The 22201-nt window shown below is 35.7% G+C and overlaps 2 protein-coding genes across 3 annotated transcripts in view; both read right to left on the minus strand.

Moving 5' to 3' along the window:
• The window catches only part of LOC127449363 (rho-related GTP-binding protein RhoA-D), a 27453-nt gene extending 12198 nt beyond the window's left edge, over positions 1-15255 (minus strand). Inside the window, exons 1-3 of one of the 2 annotated variants that reach the window (XM_051712729.1) lie at positions 15085-15255; positions 12046-12119; positions 4957-5114 (exon numbers count right to left, since the gene is read on the minus strand). In XM_051712729.1, the coding sequence (XP_051568689.1) occupies positions 4957-5112 (156 nt within the window). In that variant the 5' untranslated portion in view covers positions 5113-5114; positions 12046-12119; positions 15085-15255. The remainder of the gene's footprint in view (positions 1-4956; positions 5115-12045; positions 12120-15084) is intronic. The other variant, XM_051712728.1, reaches the window with a different exon arrangement.
• Positions 15256-16726: 1471 nt separating this feature from the next.
• The window catches only part of LOC127449349 (protein phosphatase 1H-like), a 29631-nt gene continuing 24156 nt past the window's right edge, over positions 16727-22201 (minus strand). Inside the window, exon 10 of the mRNA XM_051712713.1 lies at positions 16727-20776. Within this exon, the coding sequence (XP_051568673.1) occupies positions 20629-20776 (148 nt within the window). The 3' untranslated portion in view covers positions 16727-20628. The remainder of the gene's footprint in view (positions 20777-22201) is intronic.

A 22201-nucleotide genomic window follows, 5' to 3' on the forward strand; every position in this document is an offset into this window, starting at 1 on the left:
ACTGCAGAGTTCCAAACCTCCTCTAGCATTAACATCAGCACAAAAACTGTGCGCCGGGAGCTTCATGGCATGGGTTTCCATGGTTGAGCAGCTGTATGCAAGCCTTACATCACCAAGCACAATGCCAAGTGTCGGATGGAGTGGTGTAAAGCGCGCCGCCACTGGACTCTGGAGCAGTGGAAACATGTTTTGTGGTGTGACGAATCACGCTTCTCTATCTGGCAGTCTGATGGACAAGTCTGGGTTTGGCGAATGCCAGGAGAACGTTTCCTGCCTGACTGCATTGTGCCAACTGTAAAGTTTGGTGGAGGAGGGATAATGCTATGGGGGTTTTTTTCTGGGGTTGGCCTAGGCCCCTTAGATCCACTGAAGGGAAATGTTAATGCTTCAGCTTACCAAGACATTTTGGAAAATTCTATGCTTCCAACTTTGTGGAAACAGTTTGGGGAAGTCCCTTTTTTGTTCCAGCATGACTGTGCCCCAGTGCACAAAGCAAGGTCCATAAAGGCATGGTTGGATGAGTTTGGTGTGGAAGAACTTGACTGGCCCGCACAGAGCCCTGACCTCAACCCTATCGAACACCTTTGGGATGAACTAGAACGGAGATTGCGAGCCAGGCCCTCTTGTCCAACATCAGTGTCTGACCTCACTAATGCTCTTCTGGAAGAATGGGCAAAAATTCCAACAGACACACTCCAAAATCTTGTAGAAAGCCCTCCCAGAAGAGTGGAAGCTGTTATAGCTGCAAAGGGGGACCAACTCAATATTAATGCCTATGGATTTAGAATGGGATATCATAAAAGCTCCTGTAGGTGTAATGTGTAGGTGTCCCAATACTTTTATCCATATAGTGTACACTACTGGTCAAAAGTTTTGAAACACTAATTTTTTATTATAATTTTTTTTTTTTTTTCCCACATTTAGAATAATAGTAAAGTCATCAAAACTATGGAATAACATAAATAGAATTATGGGAATTATATTGTGACTAAACTAAATCCAAAATAAATCAAAACTGTGTTATATCTTCAAAGTAGTCACTTTTTCTCAACCAACTTCTTGAGGTATCACCCTGGGATGATTTTTAAACAGTATTGAAGGAGTTCCCATCTATGTTGGGCACTTATTGGCTGCTTTTCTTTATTATTTGGTCCAAGTCATCAATTTCAAAAACTATTTTTTTTTTAATTACATTTTAGTTTTATAATGAAATAAATTAATATGGTGGCACAATTTTATTTTTTTATTTTTTTTGTCTACAAAACTAATTTAAAACATTTAAGCATACGCCTTCAGATCAAAAGATTTTTAAGATTGTGAGAAACATTTCAGTCAAGTGTTTCAACTTTTGACCGGTAGTGTGTGTGTGTGTGTGTGTGTGTGTGTGTGTATATATATATATATATACATATACATATATATATATATATATATATATATATATATATATATATACATATACATATATATACACACACACACTGTATATATATTGTCTATATTAACATTTTAATACATGTAAAATGCCACACATGGACTTTCATGAACCTTTTTGAGTGATCATTCAAATAAATCACTGAGTTTTTAATACATTTATTGAAACTGATGGTTTCATGGAACTTAATAGAACAGTTCCCTTAGGACTGTGCAACACACTACACAAGCACTGAGGTGAGAAAAAAGAAAAAAAAAACCTTTAACATTCCTAATATAAACAGATGTCGCTTAAGATCGGCTAATTGGAAACATGAAAGTATGTGTGTAGCTCCTTCCAACACCCAAACCCAGGTTTTTAGACCTGTTTATTGCTAGACAATCCCCTATAGTAACTGATTACAGATTGTATTTATCCATTAAATCTCATTTATCTTTTACTATGAAAAAAAAAAAGATGGTTTATGTTTGAATATCAGTTTTCACAACAGTAGCTTCGTCTTTGCATCGACTGACAAACTCCTACAAACTACACTGTATTTGCAAACATAGTTATGTTTACATTTAAATATACAGTAAATTACACAATATTGACTTATTTAATTACAAAAAAAAAAGACAATGTGCTCAATCCATTCACAAGGCTGTTGGCAGATTTTGGACATGACACTGGGCCGAATTACTACTTTTACTAATCGGACAACTGGGCACAACAATTGGCCGATAATGTTAAAATGGCTAATAATAATAATAATAATATTGGTCTATCACTGTATTTTACTAAAGGCATATGCATCTCTTGAGTACAGATGCTATATAGAAATTTGGAGCATCCCTATTAAAAACTGATAATTACTTTTATGATACTACCGATAACGGATATGATGGCCAATATTTTAAATCTTTAAAAATTCACACACACACACACACACACACACACACACACAAAAAAAATTGTAAACAAAATATGTGCTCTATCTATTGACAAGGCTGTTGGCAGATTTTGGAAATGACAAAGCGAAAGGACCACTTCTGATCATCCGCCAATCAGACACGATTATCAGCCGATAATGTCAAAAGGGACAAATATAAGACAATTAATTGCGAACAAACAAATAGGCGTGCATATTACCAACCTCCAATATCAGTCTAATCAAACCTTGTCGATAACTTAAAAAAAGTAATACTGCCCGTTATGGTCACGAGATATCATGATTTCCATTTCTAAAGGCAAATTAACATTATGGTTTCAATCCTTTGCATATGTCTCTCTTACCTCCTCTAATCTTTACTGGGCAACAGCAAGGCTTGGCTTATCCAATCACAAGCCTAATGAACTGAATTAGGTAAACTGGTGATTAGAGGGAATCAAAGCACACCCCTTCTGCTCTCCTGTGGACTGAAGCTTAGCAATGCCGCTGAGTCATACTCTGAGCCTGATCCCCACCATTACACTACAGTCTGTCCTCAACTCACTAACATTAGTGCTGCTGCCACTGAGAAAAATGAGAGGACACCAATTTTCCTCATAATCTATTCGGTGTGGAATAAGTAAGCTCATAATGCTTTGGTATACTCATTGTTATTCATATCACATGCACATGTAACACAAATGGATATTTTGGGCGAACCGTCAGCAATATCTCAACAACAAGACCTGAGTGACTTGTTATCTCTCAATTCTTCCCGTATGCCAGTGTGTGTTAAATTAGGAGACATCTGTCATTGTACAAGCAGAAATAAAAAAAGACAGTGATTTCAAAGTTGTATTTGCAACCTGTTTTTCTTCGGTTCTATCTGAATATACTGTAGATACAGATAATTTTGCAATAGGAACAGATTTAGATACAGATAATGGCTTCACTGCACACCCCTAGTGTAAGGAGTAATATGTAAAATTCTTCTTTATTTCTTGGGTCACTAATGGAAAAAAAAAGCAAATTAATTGGTGAATTGTGCACAATCAGAGCAAAAATGTGTATCAAAAATGAGACTTGATTCATTTTGATTTCATGTTTACTTTAAAATCAACTTCTATCCACAGTGTGATAAAAAGATCCGAATGTTTCCAAAGGGTAAACTCCACTGGGAAGCTTCAATATTTTGCTCAAGCATTCAAAGTAAGAATATGTTATGCTATAAGCAGAATAACACCAATGAGAACTTGGTAAGCCATCCCCTTCTGGTCCTTAACTCCAACATTTCCTGTGGAGGAGACATAAACGGAGCCCTCCTTCCCCAAACAACCCTCTTCCATCACAGGAAATGAAGTGGTCTGTTTAATCATGTTATAGGAGTTGGCCGGTCAATTGGAGTGGGAAGGGCATATCTTGAGTCCAGTCAGGAAACCAGAAAGAACAGCCATTTCCTGTTTTGCCAAGTTCCCTTTAGATTTCGTAGTGGTCAGTGCTGCAAAACATCAGCACTATGGGCTATCTATCTATCAGACAGACTGAAATAACCCCTTTAAAATCCCTCATTCCAAAACAATGACTATTATTTTTCGCCGACTGGTGTGACTCAATGATTGTTAAAGAAATATTTAGATAAGGTTGTCTGTAGAAAATCACTTCATGTTGTTGATATCCAGTTAAAAAGTGACAATGATTGTATTTGGCATTTTTCTCATTTAATAGTTGTTTTTTTCATTTTTCCATTACATATTATACGATCAGCATAACAACTTGAGTGCAAAGTTTAATTGTAAAAAAATTACAATCATCTGGTATGTCCATAGAGTGCATTTTCATGCACACCGATTTGCTAATAACGTGTAAAAACAGCTTATTCAAGAAATTCGACAATGCAAGAAAACCATGTTTACATGAGATTTGAAATCATCAGGTTATTCTCTGCTTTTGACATATAAAATGTAAAGATGCATGCACACAACATACTGGACATGCTGGTAAAAACACGGAATGCAATGCGAAATCAAGGTAATGTGCAAAATCGGTTTTTGCTTGAACTATTTATGACATAACCCTGGTAAGGAAAAGCAGGGTAAATTAAAACTGTGCATGCAAATGCGTTTAATGTCACATATTTGCTTACATTTAATTGAGCAAGAAATAGTGCAGATTCTTAAATAGAGTATTTCTTATTATTCATTTTGCATCATAATATTCCTTAATTTTTTTTTTTAATGCTACAACTATATTTCCAGGTTTAAAATATATTTTGAATCTCAGATTTTCAATGTGGACTTTTTAAACCCACTGCACATAACTGTGTTAAGACTCAAAATAACAGCAACAACGGGTGTCGGAATTTAGTTGTATTTGACGGTAAAACTGATAGATCATCCCAAAAAAAGACAGAAAGAGAGAAGGAAAGACAAATAAAAAATATATGCGTTCTGGGTCACTGACACAGCTATCAGTAATCAGCTTTGGGTTTCACAATAAGACAGAAATTCTAAACTAATCCAAACCTCAAGGTCTGGAAATAGTGAAAACTAAATTTGCTAAGACAAGCTGTATAAACACAGGTTTCAGAAAGGGAACAAGAATCAATACCAACCTGTTTGCTGTCTACTTCAATGTCTGCTATGTAGTTCTCAAACACAGTGGGCACATAGACTTCTGGAAACTGGTCTTTACTGAACACTATAAGTAGACAGGTCTTCCCACAGGCTCCATCACCCACGATCACCAGCTTTTTCCGTATGGCTGCCATGCCTGGACAAAAAACAAACTTACTTCAGCAAATGTCTTCATCTAATGAAAATCCCTCTTAAAAGTGCAGTTCATTGAGTCATTTTTTACTCAACCTCATATTGCTTCAAACCTGTATGCTATTTGTGTGTGTGAAACACAAAAGGAGAAATTTTAAAGAATCTTTGCGCAGCTCTCTCCATACAATAAGGGTGCTTTCCAGAGTTCGTTTCCTCCCCCCTCCCCCTGCTGGTCTGTGTTCACATCATATTTTTTGGGTCCGAACCGCGGTCTGATTACGTCATCAACGTGAGTACAAGCGGCAGCTGTTTACCACTGTAACTAGGCAACAACTCAAGAAGACATCAGCTTTGCTGTGTTATTAAAGTATTCATGATGTGAAGAATATTAGCGTATGTCTGCTGTGAGCCCGCGGATGCATTGCAAGAGATGTGAAGAATGTGAGCTGCTCTCTAAAGGTGATTTATTTGGACACAAGCTGGTATAAGAAATTAATCAAACCATAATAATTGCAATCAGGAGCCTGCAAAGACATGAATTATACATCATCAATAGCGGTTCACTTCCACGATAGTGTTCATATTAGCAGCGAACCGCACTGGAGTTCACATGATCCGTACCCCAGAGCACCTTTTCAAGTGGTCTCGGGTGCACACTTTGACGTCATTCGAACTCAGGTGCGCACCAAAAGTGCTAGTGTGAAAGCATTCTAACAGTTTATAGTGACTATGGCTATCAAGCTTCTAAAAGGAATATGAAACAACATAAAAATAGTCCATTGTAAGTTGTGCGCTATATTCCAAGTCTTCTGAAGCCATATGATAGCTTTGTATGTGCGACTAATTTTCTTTTAATCCTTATTCAGTGATAATCTTCTCCGCCGAAGCATTCAGGTTTCTGTAGACAGCATTTTGCAGTGACAAAACTGAGGACTTTGACATGCTTTAATGCAAAATGCAACAATACAGATATTAATTCTGATTGAAAGAAAAGGAAAATCAATATAACATTGAAACTAGAGGAGTCCAAACACTTGTAAACTGCATGCATGATTTCATGCGCAATAATTACTGCTGTTCGTGAGAGCCTAAATCCATAATTACTTCAGCAGACAGGCCATTACTGTAGCTATAACAGCAGCCTTTGAAGAACCTTTTTTCATTTATTTTTATGGCATGGCTTCCAATTTATCATCCAACACAAAACTAATTCCTGTAGTGGTCATTTTAAAATGACAGATTGTGTTAAATGCACAAGTATTTTACCCCTTTTTTCTAATTTGGCTTTGATCAGTTGGATTCGATTTTTTGCTCTCTGCTTTGCGACTAGGACATTACAAAATTCATACTGTCTTGGACCAATATTATTGCTTCATTCAGCCATTTGTTGTCCACCATAAAAGAATAACATACTTCAGACCTCATATGCAAACCCCCTGAATTAAAGCCAGACAGTGACAACATGTGTACGCACACATGATATGAACATCTGTCTAACGCAAAACCGATATGAAACTTCCCTTGAGGACAAAACCATCATGGGCTTCAAAACACACAACAATGCACACAAGGATTCTAAACCCAAACACATCTGTCATCATACTTGCAACAGCTAATTAATTATTAACAAGTTTGTACAGTCAAATTGCATGAAAAAACTTAACCACTGTCTTTGGCCTTTGCTAATGAAACCCTACCTGAATCTGCTGAAATACCTGGAATATTTTTTTCCAGAAATGCTCCAGGTTCAATAGAAGTTAAGCTCAGTAGACAGCATTGATGGCATAATGCTGATTACCACAAAAAAATAATTTCGACATCCCTCGTTTATTAAAAAGAAAAGCAAAAATCGCAGTTTCATTAAGTAAGGCATATACAATGGAAGTGAATGGGGCCAGTCCATCCATATACATTAAAATGTACACCATTTCAAAAGTATAGCCACAAGGTGTAAACATTTCATGTGTTAATATGATTTTTGTGTAATAAAATTACTTGCTTAACTTATCTGTGTTAAGTTATATCCAATATTATTTTAGTAAAACTGATATATAGATCTATCTCTCTCTCTCTCTTTATATACACTACCGGTCAAAAGTTTTGAAACACTCATTCTTTATTATAATTTTTTTTTCTTCACATTTTAGAATAATAGTAAAGTTATCAAAACTATGGAATAACATAAATGGAACTATGGGAATTATGTTGTGACTAAACAAAATCCAAAATAAATCATAACTGTGTTATATTTTAGCATCTTCAAAGTTGTCACCCTTTGCCTAGAATTTGCAGACATGTACTCTTGACATTTTCTCAACCAACTTCTTGAGGTATCACCCTGGGATGCTTTTTAAACAGTATTAAAGGAGTTCCCATCTATGTTGGGCACTTATTGGCTGCTTTTCTTTATTATTTGGTCCAAGTCATCAATTAAAAAAAAAAAAAAAAAAAAAAAAAAAAAAAAAAATTTATTACATTTTAGTTTTATAATAAAATAAATTAATATGTTGGCACAATTATATTTGTCTACAAAACTAATTTCAAACATTTAAGCATACGCCTTCAGATCAAAAGACTTTTAAGATCATGAGAAACATTTCAGTCAAGTGTTTCAAAACTTTTGACCGGTAGTGTGTGTGTGTGTGTATATGTATGTGTATGTGTATATATATTATATATATATATATATATTTATTAGAGGTAGACCTATATATCAGTTTTACTGATTAATCAGTGCCGATAGTTGCTTTTTGGCACTATCGGTTATCGTCAAAAATCAATGCAAATAGTTGCAGATATTTTTTTCCACTCATTTTTTAAATTCCATATCAATTACCTCATCTGGTGAAATATACACATAAAAACTCTTCATCTGACGAATATATAGGCTATAAAAAGCTTAATTTGGTAATTATTTACATATAGAGCATTGTAACGCAGCCAAGTCTCTGTCATGTCAAAATAAGAGTCCTCTGTGTATTTTGGGCTTGTTTACAGTTAAGCACCAAATCTAAAAAGAATTCTGGTTATTATTGGGATTTTGGTTGCACAATAAATTGCTTTTGGGATTTTATTAATTTTGGACTCTTGTAGTCTCAATGTTTGTGCTTATCTTAGAATTTTTCTTACATTCTATAAATCGGTTTTAAAAACTATCGGCCTATTCTACCATGCACCTTAGTTATCGGTATCAGCAAAATCCATTAGCGGTCAATCTCTAATATATATATATATAACATACTGTATAACTTCTTTGTCATTGATAATGTAACGAAGCTAACCCTAGTAATCCGATTAACGCCGTAATGCAGGTAAATCTCTGGTTTTACTGCACTAAAATCATATTATAACACATACTGTAGATTGTTTACATCTTGTGCATATACTTTTGAAACAGTGTGTATTTTAAAGGAATATTCCGGGTTCAATACAAGTTAAGCTCAAATCAACAGCATTTGCAGCATAATGTTTATTACCACAAAAATGTATTTCGACTCATCCCTCCTTTTCTTTAAAAAAATAAAAAATAAATATCGAGGCACTTGCAGGTTACAGTGAGGCACTTACAATGGAAGCGAATGGGGCCAATTTTTGGAGGGTTTAAACGCAGAAATGTGAAACTTGTAATTTTATAAAAGCACTTGCATTAATTCTTCTCTTAAAACTTGCGTATTATTTGAGCTGTAAAGTTGTTTAAATTTTCATTTTTCGTTTTGGGTTTTGTTGACTACATCATCATGGTAACAAAGTTGTAAAATTGGCTACAACTTTACACAGAAAAGGTTAGTAAGTGATTTTATCACAATAAAATCATGTTTACACGTATATTGTTTTGTGGCTATATTTTTTTTTTAAAGTAAGTATTTTAGCGTTAAAAATTGGCACCATTCACTTCCATTGTAAGTGCCTCACTGTAACCTCGATTTTTGCTTTTTTTTTTTTTTTTTTTTTTTTAAGAAAAGGAGGGACGAGTCTAAATACATTTTTGTCGTAATCAACATTATGCCACAAATGCTGTCGATTTGAGCTTAACTTGTACCGAACCCGGAACATTCCTTTAATGTTTATGGACTGGCCCAGTTCACAACCATTGTTAGTGCCTCACCATTACAGTAATTTTTGCTCTTTTTTTTTTTTTTTTTTTTATATATATATAAACAAGGGATTATTTTTTTTTATTATTAAGCTTGACTTTTATTGAACGCAGAACACTACTCTTATATAAATGTTACGTTCGTTCATGTTTAAAAAACATCTGCTCAAAATAAAGTAGTGAAATTATTTCAAATTCACCCCTTTTTCACTTAATTGTGATACTGGGATAAACAACAAAAGTTTCATCTTTAAAAATAGCGAGGTTTATGATAAATCCAGTACAATAAGACATGAAAATGTACTGCAAAGTAGAAATGACTCTCATATTGTTGGGAAAGGTGAAAGAGTTTATTATAATCTTAGTGGCATCTCCAAGAAACGTGTATTATCACCTCGATCTGTAAAGCATTTGCTCGCCGACATCAATTTCCGCAACATACCCTCTTATGGGAGCCATTGGCAGTGTGATAATTCTTTGGAAGGAGAGGTGAGGTATTTGCCTGTATCTGTATGTGGGTGTTGAGAGAGATTTGTCCTGCATCCATGATGAATAAGTGCCAATTGGTAAGCACAGCTGTGCGTATACTTCTAAACACCACCTGCACATCCATTCTTGCTCGGTAATCTGACAACACACACACACACTTACACACTTCTCCACTGTCTGGCCTCCTGCACCAAGACCACTTATCAACAGGCCTCCATCAGATTGTGCTTGGAGCAGAAAGAACTTTATTTTTAGAACAGCCCTCTCCTCGTCTGGGCGTAGGTTTGTCTCTCACACAAAGCTCCATCCACCCACAGGAAACGCAGGGTTTTATTTTCAACGACCAGAGAGGGGGAAGCACAGGGAAGTCTTTGAAAAATAACCGGAGAAAAGAGGGGATTTTGTCGCCGTTTAAGTCTGGTTGGTATTGCAACTAAACTGGGACAATGGTTGTTAACCTGATAGAACAAATCAGTCAAGTCTGTATACCCAATCTGATACTATACAGCGATCATATTGGCAAACAGAGATTTTTTTGAGGCAAACCAAAGTTTTAATTTCTACCATGCTTATGGGCTTTCAACACACACACACACACACACACACACACACACACACACACACACACACACACAAAGGTTTTTAGTCCATAGTTTTCATGAAATAAGTTAAATAACAGGTCAATTTGAACAAATCCTTAGATCTTTCGACCCTTCTTGACTCAGTACATTTACATACACTTTAAAAGTTCAGATTTCTGCCGGAATTCATCTTTTTGAAATGTTACGTAAACGCTTTAGTCTGACAATTTTTATCAAATTTTTTTATATATATTTTTTTAAATGTTGCAAATTTATGCAGCTAATGAAAATCCCTGAAATTACCCCATTTCTTTTGAGACAAAATACTAATTTTGTATTCATTTGTATCATTTTCAGTTTTGTTTAAGGTCATAAGTTCAAACATTTTTCAATAACTTTCCAATAAGTGAAAGGATAGTATTTGGGGTAAAAAGCCCGCCTGTTGCAGGGGTTAAACACATTGTTTTTCTGAAGTGGGGTTAATTGATTTGTTACGAAAACTGTTCAAAGTGGGCTCACATTGACTCATCCAATCACAAGAGAGATTGGTTTGTTTATAGAATACTTGAGATGTAATAAAATGGCAAACGTGTTTGAAGTTAACAGGAAATGGTTGACTTTTTCTGAAGTAGCTATTTTGAGTAAGCATCCTCTTAATTGGTTACTCAAAAAAACCATCTTGCTGTCTCAAAATTATTTGCATTAGCTGACAAATTGTGCCCTATAACTATTGCCCCGGTATCTACACGATATCACTTTAAAGCCCCTAGGAGCCTTTTACCTCACCACCTTTTTTTAAACGGAATTTTAATCCGTTATTATTTCTTTTCACACAAATTATGTTGCTCCTTGATACATTTTGTGACCAGAAAAAAGCTACATTTCCTTTAGGGGTTCCTTTAGCCCCGTTGTACCTTACACGTTATTCGGACCACAAACGGCTTCTGCACTGTGCGAGTGCTCTGAAAGACAGTGGTGTTGCACGCCACGTATTAAGCTTGCCGTATTTGAGGTCCTGTCTACAAATATTCCATTATGCATTGTCATGTATACTTGGACAGACAGATGAAGAATGCAACACCACTAATAATCATATTTTGAACACTATTTTTTTTTTTTACTATAATCTTTCTGACAATAGGGGTCAGGAGCTTCATTATTAAAAATATTACACAATACTGCAGCAAAAGCTATGAGAATGATATTAGGAAATCATATATCAAAATCTTTGCTGTGATGTTAAAAGAGAAACTAAGATGGAAGGATGCCATTGATGCTCGGGAGTATTTTTATTTGAAAGCAAAACAAAAAGAATGCAACAAATCTCAGCTGATAACGGGAACTTCCTTGTGCGCATTATAGCTCTCTTACACCGCAGCGTCCGACATGAGTGGAATTCCCTACTGTTTTCCATTTTCCTGTAACTAGCACTTTAACTGAACTTGCGGCTCAAAAACATTTTAAAATGAGTCATATTAAAAATGTCCTTTCAATTATCGACAAAAGAAAAGCACATGAATAGAGAAAAGCAGGTAATTCTGGTTATAGAAGCAAATAGAAAACACTCCGGGTTCAATACAAGTTAAGCTCAGTCGACAGCATTTGTGGCATAATGTTGATTACCACAAAAATTGACTTCAACTTTTCCCTCCTTTTATTTAAAAAAATAAAATAAAAAAAAATAAAAAAACAAGTTACAGTGAGACACTTACAATGGAACTGAATAGTTCACCCAAAAATGAAAATTCTCTCATTATTTAATATTTACTCACCCTCATTCCATCCCAGATGTGTATGACTTTCTTTCTTCTGCTGAACACAAACAAAGATTCAACTCTGTTGGTCCCTACAACACAAGTGAATGGTGACCAAAACTTTGAAGCTCCAAAAAGGACATAAATGCAGCATAAAATATATGACTCCAGTGGTTCAATCCATGTCTTCAGAAGCGATCTAATCGGTTTTGGGCGAGAACAGACCGCATGAGGGTGAGCAAATGATGAGAGAATTTTCAAAAGTTCATGTCATCTAACTACAATAGATGGCAGGGTTTTTTTCACTAAAGCAACTGGAGTTCCACCATCGAACCTTTAATGAAAGAAAACCCATTACATATGTTTAATACATTTTAAGCCTTAATCTCAAACATTCAGTCTTCGATGATTAGTTTAGCAGCATTAAACAGTTTAGCAGCATTAATCTGTCTCGACAACAACTTCATATCTTAATATCTTTTGCAATGCAAACTGCACTGAATTATCAGAAAAATAAAACAATGAACAGAAGGTGGAAACCTACTTAGGTAATTTAGGTGGCGATCAGTCTTTATAATTTCCAGTCAATTTTAATAGCCAATTAATTCTACTTATGGAAGGCGTTGTACAGTAACTCACACAACTACCACTTGGCCTGTAATGCCAAAATAAAAGGACTGTGACAGCTTTGTCCTGCAGTCCAAACAACACTTTCTGATTTGTGTATAATTGTTATACATGTACTTTTTAAGACCTCATATTAATTGAGAGACTACATGGGATATTTGTATGTCTGAAAATTCATGTCACACAGCATGATTTTTTTTTAATTTATTTTTTTAGTTCCAATACTGCATGACTTTCTTTATTTGGTGATTCACAAACAGAGATGAATGACAGCCTCAGTCACCATCCACGGTCATACTATGGACAAAAAATGCAATAATAGTCATCTGGATTTGGAACAACAGGAGTATGAGTAAATGACGACAGAATTTTCATTTATGGGTGAACTGCAAAAAAGCTAAACGTTAAAAAAAACTTATGGTAAATTGGTAATGATTAAAAAAAAATAATAATAAATAAAAAATAATAAATGGTGACCAGTCATGATGTTAAAGAAAAAGTTCACACACAAATTAAAATTCTCTGATCATTTACTCACCCTCATGCCATCCCAGATAAGTATGACTTACTTTCTTCTGCTGAACACAAACAAAGAGTTTTAGAAAAACATCTCAGCTCTCTTGGTCCATTCAATGCAAGTGAAAGGTGGCCAGAACTTTGAAGCTCCAAAAACACATAAAGGCAGCATAAAAGCAATCCATGGTTAAATCCAGGTCTTCAGAAGTGATATGATAGGTGTGGGTGAGAAACAGATCAATATTTAAGTCCTTTTTTACTATAAATTCTCCTCCCTGCCCAGTAGGTGGCGATATGCATGAAGAATGCAAATACCCAAAAACAAAAGCAGAGGAATGTGAAAGTGAAACTGGATATTCATGGTAAAAAAAGGACTTAAATATTGATCTGTTTCTCACCGACACCTGTCATATCGCTTCTGAAGACGTGAATTTAAACACTGGAGTCTTATGGATTACTTTTAGGCTGCTTTTATGTGCCTTTTTGAGCTTCAGAGTTCTGGCCACCGTTCACTTGCATTGAATGGACCAACAGAGTGGGATATATTTGTCTAAAAATCACATTTATTTTCAGCAGAAGAAAGTAAGTCATACATATCTGGGACGGCATGAGGGTGACTAAATGATGAGAGAATTTTCATTTATAGGTAAATTATTCCTTTAATTTCTGTGTTGTCAACTACCCTTATAGGCCCATCATACAAGCCTTTTTATTTGCCATGAGGTAGGATTATACGTGTCTACATCGAAGCATGTCATGTTCTTAGAATCAATAAACAGTATTTCCGCTCATATCAAACAATATACAGAAAACGTGAGTTTAAAAGCCCTCGGCTGCATGCCTCCCAAGACCACTAGTTTACCTGAATTCAGGGTTATGAGTGTAAAATGGCCTACAACACCTCTAAGATTAAGGAGCAGGCCTTATCGACCATTTAAAGCATTTGGCTTCTGTGAAACACAGCTTTTGGCCCAAGGCAAAATTTCAGATTGCTGTTTTGAATGCGTGACAGTGGTATAGATAAGCCAACGTGTCATCTTGAATTTGGTGGAACAACAGGTTAGTCGCTAGGCTGGGTATGGGGGAAAGTTTTCAACGCATCTGCCGACTACAACGCCCTGAAGCTACTGAAGGGAAACTGTTCATGTACAGAGCACGACTCAAAATGCATATCAAACGTTTACTTCAGCACAATGATTCAGTGTATCGAAGAATAATCGAATCCCGAGCGGAGCTTTGCACTTCACATTGTGTTTCTGTAACACAATTTTCTGTCACAACATTCTACATGGGAAACCCAAGGGGACGTTCACACTGAACGCGTTATTTGTTCGTCGGGGCGCGTTTTCAATTGTTTTTCTATGTAATCATGCGCTATTTTTATTTTATTTTTATATTTATCGTCATTTCTGCGTTTTTTAGACGCCGTGACAAAAACTATCGGAAATAAATTTACCTTTTAAAAACTCGAGACTCCTGCGTTCTGTTCTATCCGTTGCGTCTAGTTCTGTTTTTTTGTTTTATTTACAAGAACGTGTTCGGTGTGAACGCCCCTTAGAAATGAATCAAACATAATCGAATACTGCGGAGCGTTGCGATTCGCAATTGTGTTTTTATTTAACACTTGTATTTATGTCTGTCTTTCTTTAACACTAAATGTTGACCCTCACTGTTGTGCTTCTGCTTTTTCTTTTTTTAACCGTAAATTTGACAAATCGCGAATGATTAAAACATCAACGGTCACACGTTAAGAAAAACTACCAATTTTCTTGTTCTTTTAACTATTGCGGATCGCGGTTCACCAGCCACCACCTACTTTTCCCACACCGCCTCTGCAAAGAAAAACTTGTTTTCTACCAACATTCCTCAAGTCCGACATTTCAAATGGCATGTAAAGTATAAAAACATAAATACCTTATTTTCTCGCGCGGTTTAGATTCCCTGTGGTCCCGGCGATCGTGTGTCTAAGTTTTAGGCGCAATGTGGAGAAATTCCCCAGGATTATTGCTAAAAGACGAGGGTTGACTCAAAGAGGACCCGCCCGCTGTAATGGGGATTACACTCGACCGCTGCGCTGCTGAATGTTGACTGGTTGAGGAGGCGCTTCAGTGGGTGAGGATCACTGCGGTCCCTCCCACCGTCGCCTCCGATGAAGATGACATCATTCGGTTAGCTGTAGAGAGAGACTGTCATACGCCACAGCCACATGAATTAATGCGCTATTTAGCGTGGTTTGCAATAAACCCTGCTGTAATGAGTGGGAAAAGTCCATGAATTTCGTCACTATGTATGGAAATGTATGGATAGTCATTTCAGAAGGAATGATGTTGTGCTAGTTTTAAATGTTACTGATAATAGTCAATGGATTATGCACAGTGTTTACAAATAATTGTTTCTGAGAATATTGAGTAAATATTGTGTACATTTTTTGTTAATTTAATACTTTGATTAACATAAAATTTAATAAAATAAAAAAGTAAAACATATTTATAAAAATCATTCAAATTAAATATTATGTATGGTAAATAATAAAAAATAAAATTTCATTTTAATTATTTTTATTTATTAGAATTAAATGACCAAATATTTAATAAAATATTACTTTGTATTTATTAATAATACAAATATTTGGGGCCTGGGTAGCTCAGCGAGTATTGACGCTGACTACCACCCCTGGAGTCACGAGTTCGAATCCAGGGCGTGCTGAGTGACTCTAACCAGGTCTCCTAAGCAACCAAATTGGCCTGGTTGCTAGGGAGGGTACAGACACATGGGGTAACCTCCTCTTGGTCGCCATAAATTGGTTCTCGCTCTCGGTGGGGCACATGGTAAGTTGTGCATGGATGCCGCGGAGAATAGCGTGAAGCCTCCACAAGCACTAGGTCTCTGCGGTAACACACTCAACAAGCCATGTGATATGATGCGCAGATTGATGGTCTCAGACGCGGAGGCAACTGAGATTCATCCTCCGCTACCCGGATTGAGGCGAGTCACTATGCCACCACAAGGACTTAAGAGCGCTTTGGGTATTGGGCATGCCAAATTGGGGAGAAATAATAATACAAATATTTTTATTTAGATATATTTATTTAATTTGATTTCATTTTATGTATGTACCATTTGCGATAAAATAAGCATTGTATTGACAATTATCCACCCTACTCTCTAGATATCAGCATTGGCCTTTGACAAACCCATATCAGTTAACCACTATTTAGAACTTTCTCATAATTCACTTAACATCTAGCCTATTAAAATAGCCAACCTCAACATTTAAAACTTGATGTTTTAATATTTTTATTTTAAGTAAAAATTAGTTATGAAACACATTCAAAAAACAAATACTTGTTTGGAAAATATGGAAGAGCTACAAATAGTAGGTGTATCTAATCAAGGATGGCAAAAATTTATGTTTCAAGGTTTATTTTGCAGAGTGAATGGCAGTGAGATCTGGTTACCATCTGGAACAGCATATAAAAGACATTTATAGAATGTGATAAAATATAATGAAACTAACACCTAACACATCCAAAAATAGAACTAATTAAAATCGCACCAAAAGTAATGACAGAAGAGCCATTGTAAAAAGGATAGATTTATTTAGAATTAGTCACATAATAATTTTCAAAGAGTAATCCTTTGACAGTTAATCATCATTTGAAAGGCAGAACTCATTATGTATCCAGTATACACTACACAGTCACAACACTGACATCAAGTAAAGGAGATAAAGTACATTCAAGGTGTACAAAAAGACCAAAATGACTGATGAAACGAAGTTCGGGTTTCTCAGGTTCAGGTCTGGATCTAAATGGTTGTTGGAATTTAGATTCCTCACTGACAAAAGGTTTGAGACCAGATAAGGTTTTATCTACAGCAAAGAAATTGGTCATTCAGCCACTATGATTAAATCTACAGCAGTGCAAGCAATCAGTTCAGTTGGGTATAGAACGCCTGCTATACCCATCAATGTTTTATCCGAAATTAAACCCAGATAATGCTGTCTTTTTAATCATTTATACTGTACATTGCACATGATTTTAGGGGTGTAGGGAAAATGATCCTGGTTCAACTACGTCTACAGAAGCAGGGTTGATACTAGTTTATATTTCTAAGGAGCTTAAAGTAAACATGAAATGGCATTCAGAACCCACTTCCGAAATGTTACATATTTTATAGTGAAAGGGGATATTTTTTTTTTTTCTCCCCTTTTCTCACCAATTTGGCATGCCCAATTCCCAATGTGATCTAGGTCCTCGTGGTGGCATAGTGACTCGCCTCAATCCGAGTGGCGGAGGACGAATCTCAGTTGCCTCTGCATCTGAGACCATCAATCGGCGCATCTTATGACGCGGCTTGTTGAGCGCATTACCGCAGAGACCTAGTGCATGTGGAGGCCCACGCTAGTCTCCGCGGCATCCACGAACAACTCACCACGTGCCCCACCGAGACTGAGAACCACATTATAGCGACCACGAGGAGGTTAACCCAATGTGACTCTACCCAACCTAGCAACCAGGCCAATTGGTTGCTTAGGAAGCCTGACTGGATTCACTCAGTACGCCCTGGATTCGAACTTGCAACTTCAGGTGTGGTAGTCAGCGTCTTTTACTTGCTGAGCTACCCAGGTCGCAGTGAAAGGGGATATAAAAAAAAAGGAACGTAGGGCGGACCTCAATTTTATTAATCGGCAAATTGATGTGCACAAATTAATCATGCACAATCGTTGGGTACAATTTTGTCACCATTTACTCACCCCCTTGTTGTTTCAAACCTGTATGAATTTTCATTCTTCCCAGGGACATAAAAAGATAATTTTTTAAAGATTGTACTGGTTGCACTTTTCCATGCATTCCCATTACAAATTATAGTGACTGGAGCTTTAAAGCTTAAAAAAAGGTTGCAAAAGCACCATAAAATATAAGGGTCAATCTATAATTAGCAGTACATTTGGCATTTGATAGTGAGAAGAAAAAAATGTAAAAGTTTCCCTCAATACCCAAATATCTTCTTATAAAGCTACTTTAAAATTCAATATATTTGCTATTGGGCAAACTCAGGGTAGCCTCATTTTGGATATTTTTCTTAAAAAGAATGATGTTACTAGCCTAATTTGTCAACAAATTAAGTAATTTTTGTACTCTTTTGGAAAATACCAAGAATTAACATAGCAACCAAAAATTGGATTATGTGACCACTCACCAAAAGCAACAATTATGAAAAAATGAGCAAGCAATAATATTTCACATGTTAAAATTATGACAATGCTCATTTTTATTTATTTCATCTAAACATTGTTTTAAAGTTATTTTGCTGAACATAATTTTAAAATGTTCCAAATGACTTCTAAGCTAATGTTCAATAACTCCTTCAAATGTTATTTTACAAATTGTATATTTTTAAATGTAACATTTTTAAACAACTCTTAATATCTGTAGAATGTGCTAAAAGTGTAATCTATGTTACATACTGTCCACTATTTTACCATTACTAAGAAACATTGTTGACAGGTAACATTGTTGACATTTTTTAACATTTCAAGTCTTTTCTCAACATAGGGGACCTAGAACTACTGAGCACATGGCATCTTTGGAAATGCATTTTCAATAATATTGAATCATTTGTAGTAATTTTTTCTTGTAAAGGTTTAAAGCGATAATACTTGAGTAACACTGTTGACAGTCAATTAATCCACTCTTGGCCCAGGCTTGGCTTTTTAACAAGTATTTGGAAAAAAGAGAAAGAACATAACTTTAAGTCCTTCATCCTTGTGTTTCCTGACGAAATTACACAATATTGTGCAAGTCATATGATATTAGGACAAACTGTTCCTTTTTGAAGTGATGTTTTTTCTTCAGATGGATAACTTAGTTGACCATTGTTTTTTCGGACAGACACAAAATTACGTATATCACAATAAAAACGTAGTACTTTTTGTAGTGCATAAAATGTCTTGATAATCTATATATAATCAGAAGTATGAAGGTCTCATTTTCATGCATTTGCAAAGTAGAATGACCAACTCAGATGAATACCAAGGTTTTATGTCATATGCACCTTTTTGAACAAAAGAGATGGCTTATCCAACAAATAATGATGTGATTTGGAAAAATATAATTATGTACTATGAATATAAGCATTGGTACTATAAATTGATGAAAATGCATTAAATAAATATCCCATGGACATGAAATATATCCGCAATTATAGAATGACCCATAAGCATCATAAAAAGTTGTCTGTATGATCGGCACACTATATTCATGAACAAATCATTCAGGCTGGTGAATCCGATTTACAGATTCATTGGAAATATCTGACTCAGAAGAATGAATCGGACATCATTACTTCTCTCATGAAAGTGCCAAGGAGAGCTGTCAAGTTTTTCAGTGAATAATGACTTCATTATCTGTCTGTTTCTCACACTAAGCTATCATATGACTTCAAAAGACTTGGAACATAGCGCACAAGTCATATGGATCACTTTTTATGATTACTTGAAAGCTCCAGTCCCCATTCTTTGTAATTGCATGGAACAGAGCAAGCAGTAGATTCTTCAAATAACAGAATTTTTATTTAGGATGAACTATTCCTTTAAGAAAGTAAACAGGGTCCATTTTGATTTCATGTTGACTTTAATTCTCAAGACCTGTTTGAACCCAAAACAGCTAAACTGACTGAAAAACTAAAGCCTGCATTGTTTTGTTGATTGCGTCTTGCTATAGAAAACCTTAAATTCAGTCAACAGAAACAGTCTTTGGAGACAGAAATAATCAGCAGTTTAAATTACAGCTCAAATGGTTTCTGCTAGATATAAAGTGCTTTTGTTTTTTATTTCCTTTGCCATCAGGGTTTTTAGTAGTATTGGCTTATTCCTTTGCCACACTGAGATTCAGATTTCAAATGCCCCACTGATGTTAAAGGGACAGTTCAGCCGAAAATAAAAATTCTGTCATCATTTACCCACCCTATTGTTGTTCCAAACCTGCCTGACTTTCTTTCTTACAAGGAACACAAAAGGAGAATGAATGAAAGCAAATGGTGACTGAGGCTTGAATTCCACCTAACATCTGCTTTTCTCTTCCAAAGAAGAAAGATACAGCTTTGGAACAACATGAGAGTGAGTGAAAAATGACAGAATTTTCATTTTTGCGTGAACTATAATTTTAAAGAATACTCATCTGTTACAAGCCCTCGTGTCCTGTACTGACTTGCTGAGTATATAGTAGACAAATCAGAAAGAGGTGGAGAGCAGGGGGAGGAATGGCACTTGATGATGTCATCCCACACCTGACATGGGCTTGACAATATTCAGAGTGAAGCATACAACTCGGAGAAGGGGGTATTGGGTCTCTCATATCCGATCCATGTGATCTAATGAAAATGATTTCTTGGATTCCAAGCCCTTTCTCTCGCCGTGTCCTGGTGTGCTTGTCCAGTGAACGTGGGCTCACCTTGTCATGTCTCTAACTCCGCTCCAGCCAGTGGAATGACAAACACTGTGATGTCATCACCAGAGCCAAGTCTTTCATTGGGCAAGCGCCATCCTCGCTCCTTCAGAACTCCACGTGAACGCATTAGGAGATCTTGTGCTGCAAGGGTGTACCTTTAAAACACGGAAATTACAAGCACTGCATCAATATCTAAGCATTAAACGTAAACACAGAGTGGCAAAAGAGAGGATCCACGTGCTTAGAGATGAAAAACAGTACAATGACATCTGCTGGTTGTACTACTAAAACATACCCCATTCAGCAAATTCTCTGAGCACAGTGATGTCAACTGAGGGTGGACCCCCAGGGTGCCATTAAAGTACTGCTATATAAAACATACAGTATTAAGGGACTGTAAGCCTGTAAATTCCTAAAAAGTACATTTCTGTTACAACATTTGTCACACTCTCACTAGTACATTTAATTTGTCTACTAGCAATGTCCAACAGTGTATGTACGTGCATCATAGGAGATTTATGTCGTCTTTATCATTTTTTTGTTTTTGAAATTCATAAAAATTCCCACCACAGTGTCCAGCATATCTCAAATTCTGTTTAATAGAATCCCATGGTGGAAATGACGGTGATGGAAATGACATTTTCAATGTTTTGCCAAGGCAGTTTCATATCTAATTTTTTATGTACAGTATCCCAAATACACACAATTAAATATTATTTAAATTTTTTGCATTATTTGGCTAAATTATGGCCTGATTGACATTGACACTTTTGTCAACTTGGTTAACAAGTACACTAACTTTTGAGAAAACGGGCAAAATTGTTTGGAGTGGTGGAAATGACGCCACATCTGCGGGACAGTCATACGTTTTGAAAAATTCATAGAAATCATTATGACAAAATAAATATTGAAAATATTTGTGTTTATTTCACTCTTCTTCTTTTTTTTTTTTTTTAGATTATCACAGTTTTAAACATATAACATATAATTTATATTTTTATGATTGTTTTACATAGTTTAATATTGAACTCTAGGTCTGCGACAAGGCAATCTGTACATAAAAGGAATTTTGAAAAGTACAAAAAATAAATGATGAAGGCCTGGTAAAAAAGTCGGTTTTAATGTGACCTTCATATAACAAAAAGAAGAAAAGCTGAAATCTGTTAGTTTTAATAAAAACCAACCCCTAGGCCAAGGACATGAAATTGCCCAAAGTTAAAGAAACACTCATATTGTTTGTTTTTTTCAGTATTCAAAAATTCAAAAAATTATTCAAAATGTAGTTCTAAATCTGGTTAAAGGGATAGTTCACCCAAAGATGTGTATGACTTTCTTTCTTTTGCTGAACAAAGATTTTTAGAAGAATATCTCAGCTCTGTAGGTCCATACAATGCAAGTGAATTGTGATCGGACCTTTGTAGCTCCAAAAATCTCATAAAGTAAACATAGAAGTAATCCATATTATTATTATTATTATTAGAACTTTAGTAATCCCCGCGGGGCAATTAATATAGGGCTACAGCAGTGCTTCACACAACAACACAATAACTAAACAAGAATACAGCATACCAGATCACACA

This window comes from Myxocyprinus asiaticus, chromosome 12 (assembly GCF_019703515.2).
Source record: "Myxocyprinus asiaticus isolate MX2 ecotype Aquarium Trade chromosome 12, UBuf_Myxa_2, whole genome shotgun sequence".
NCBI lineage: Eukaryota > Metazoa > Chordata > Actinopteri > Cypriniformes > Catostomidae > Myxocyprinus > Myxocyprinus asiaticus.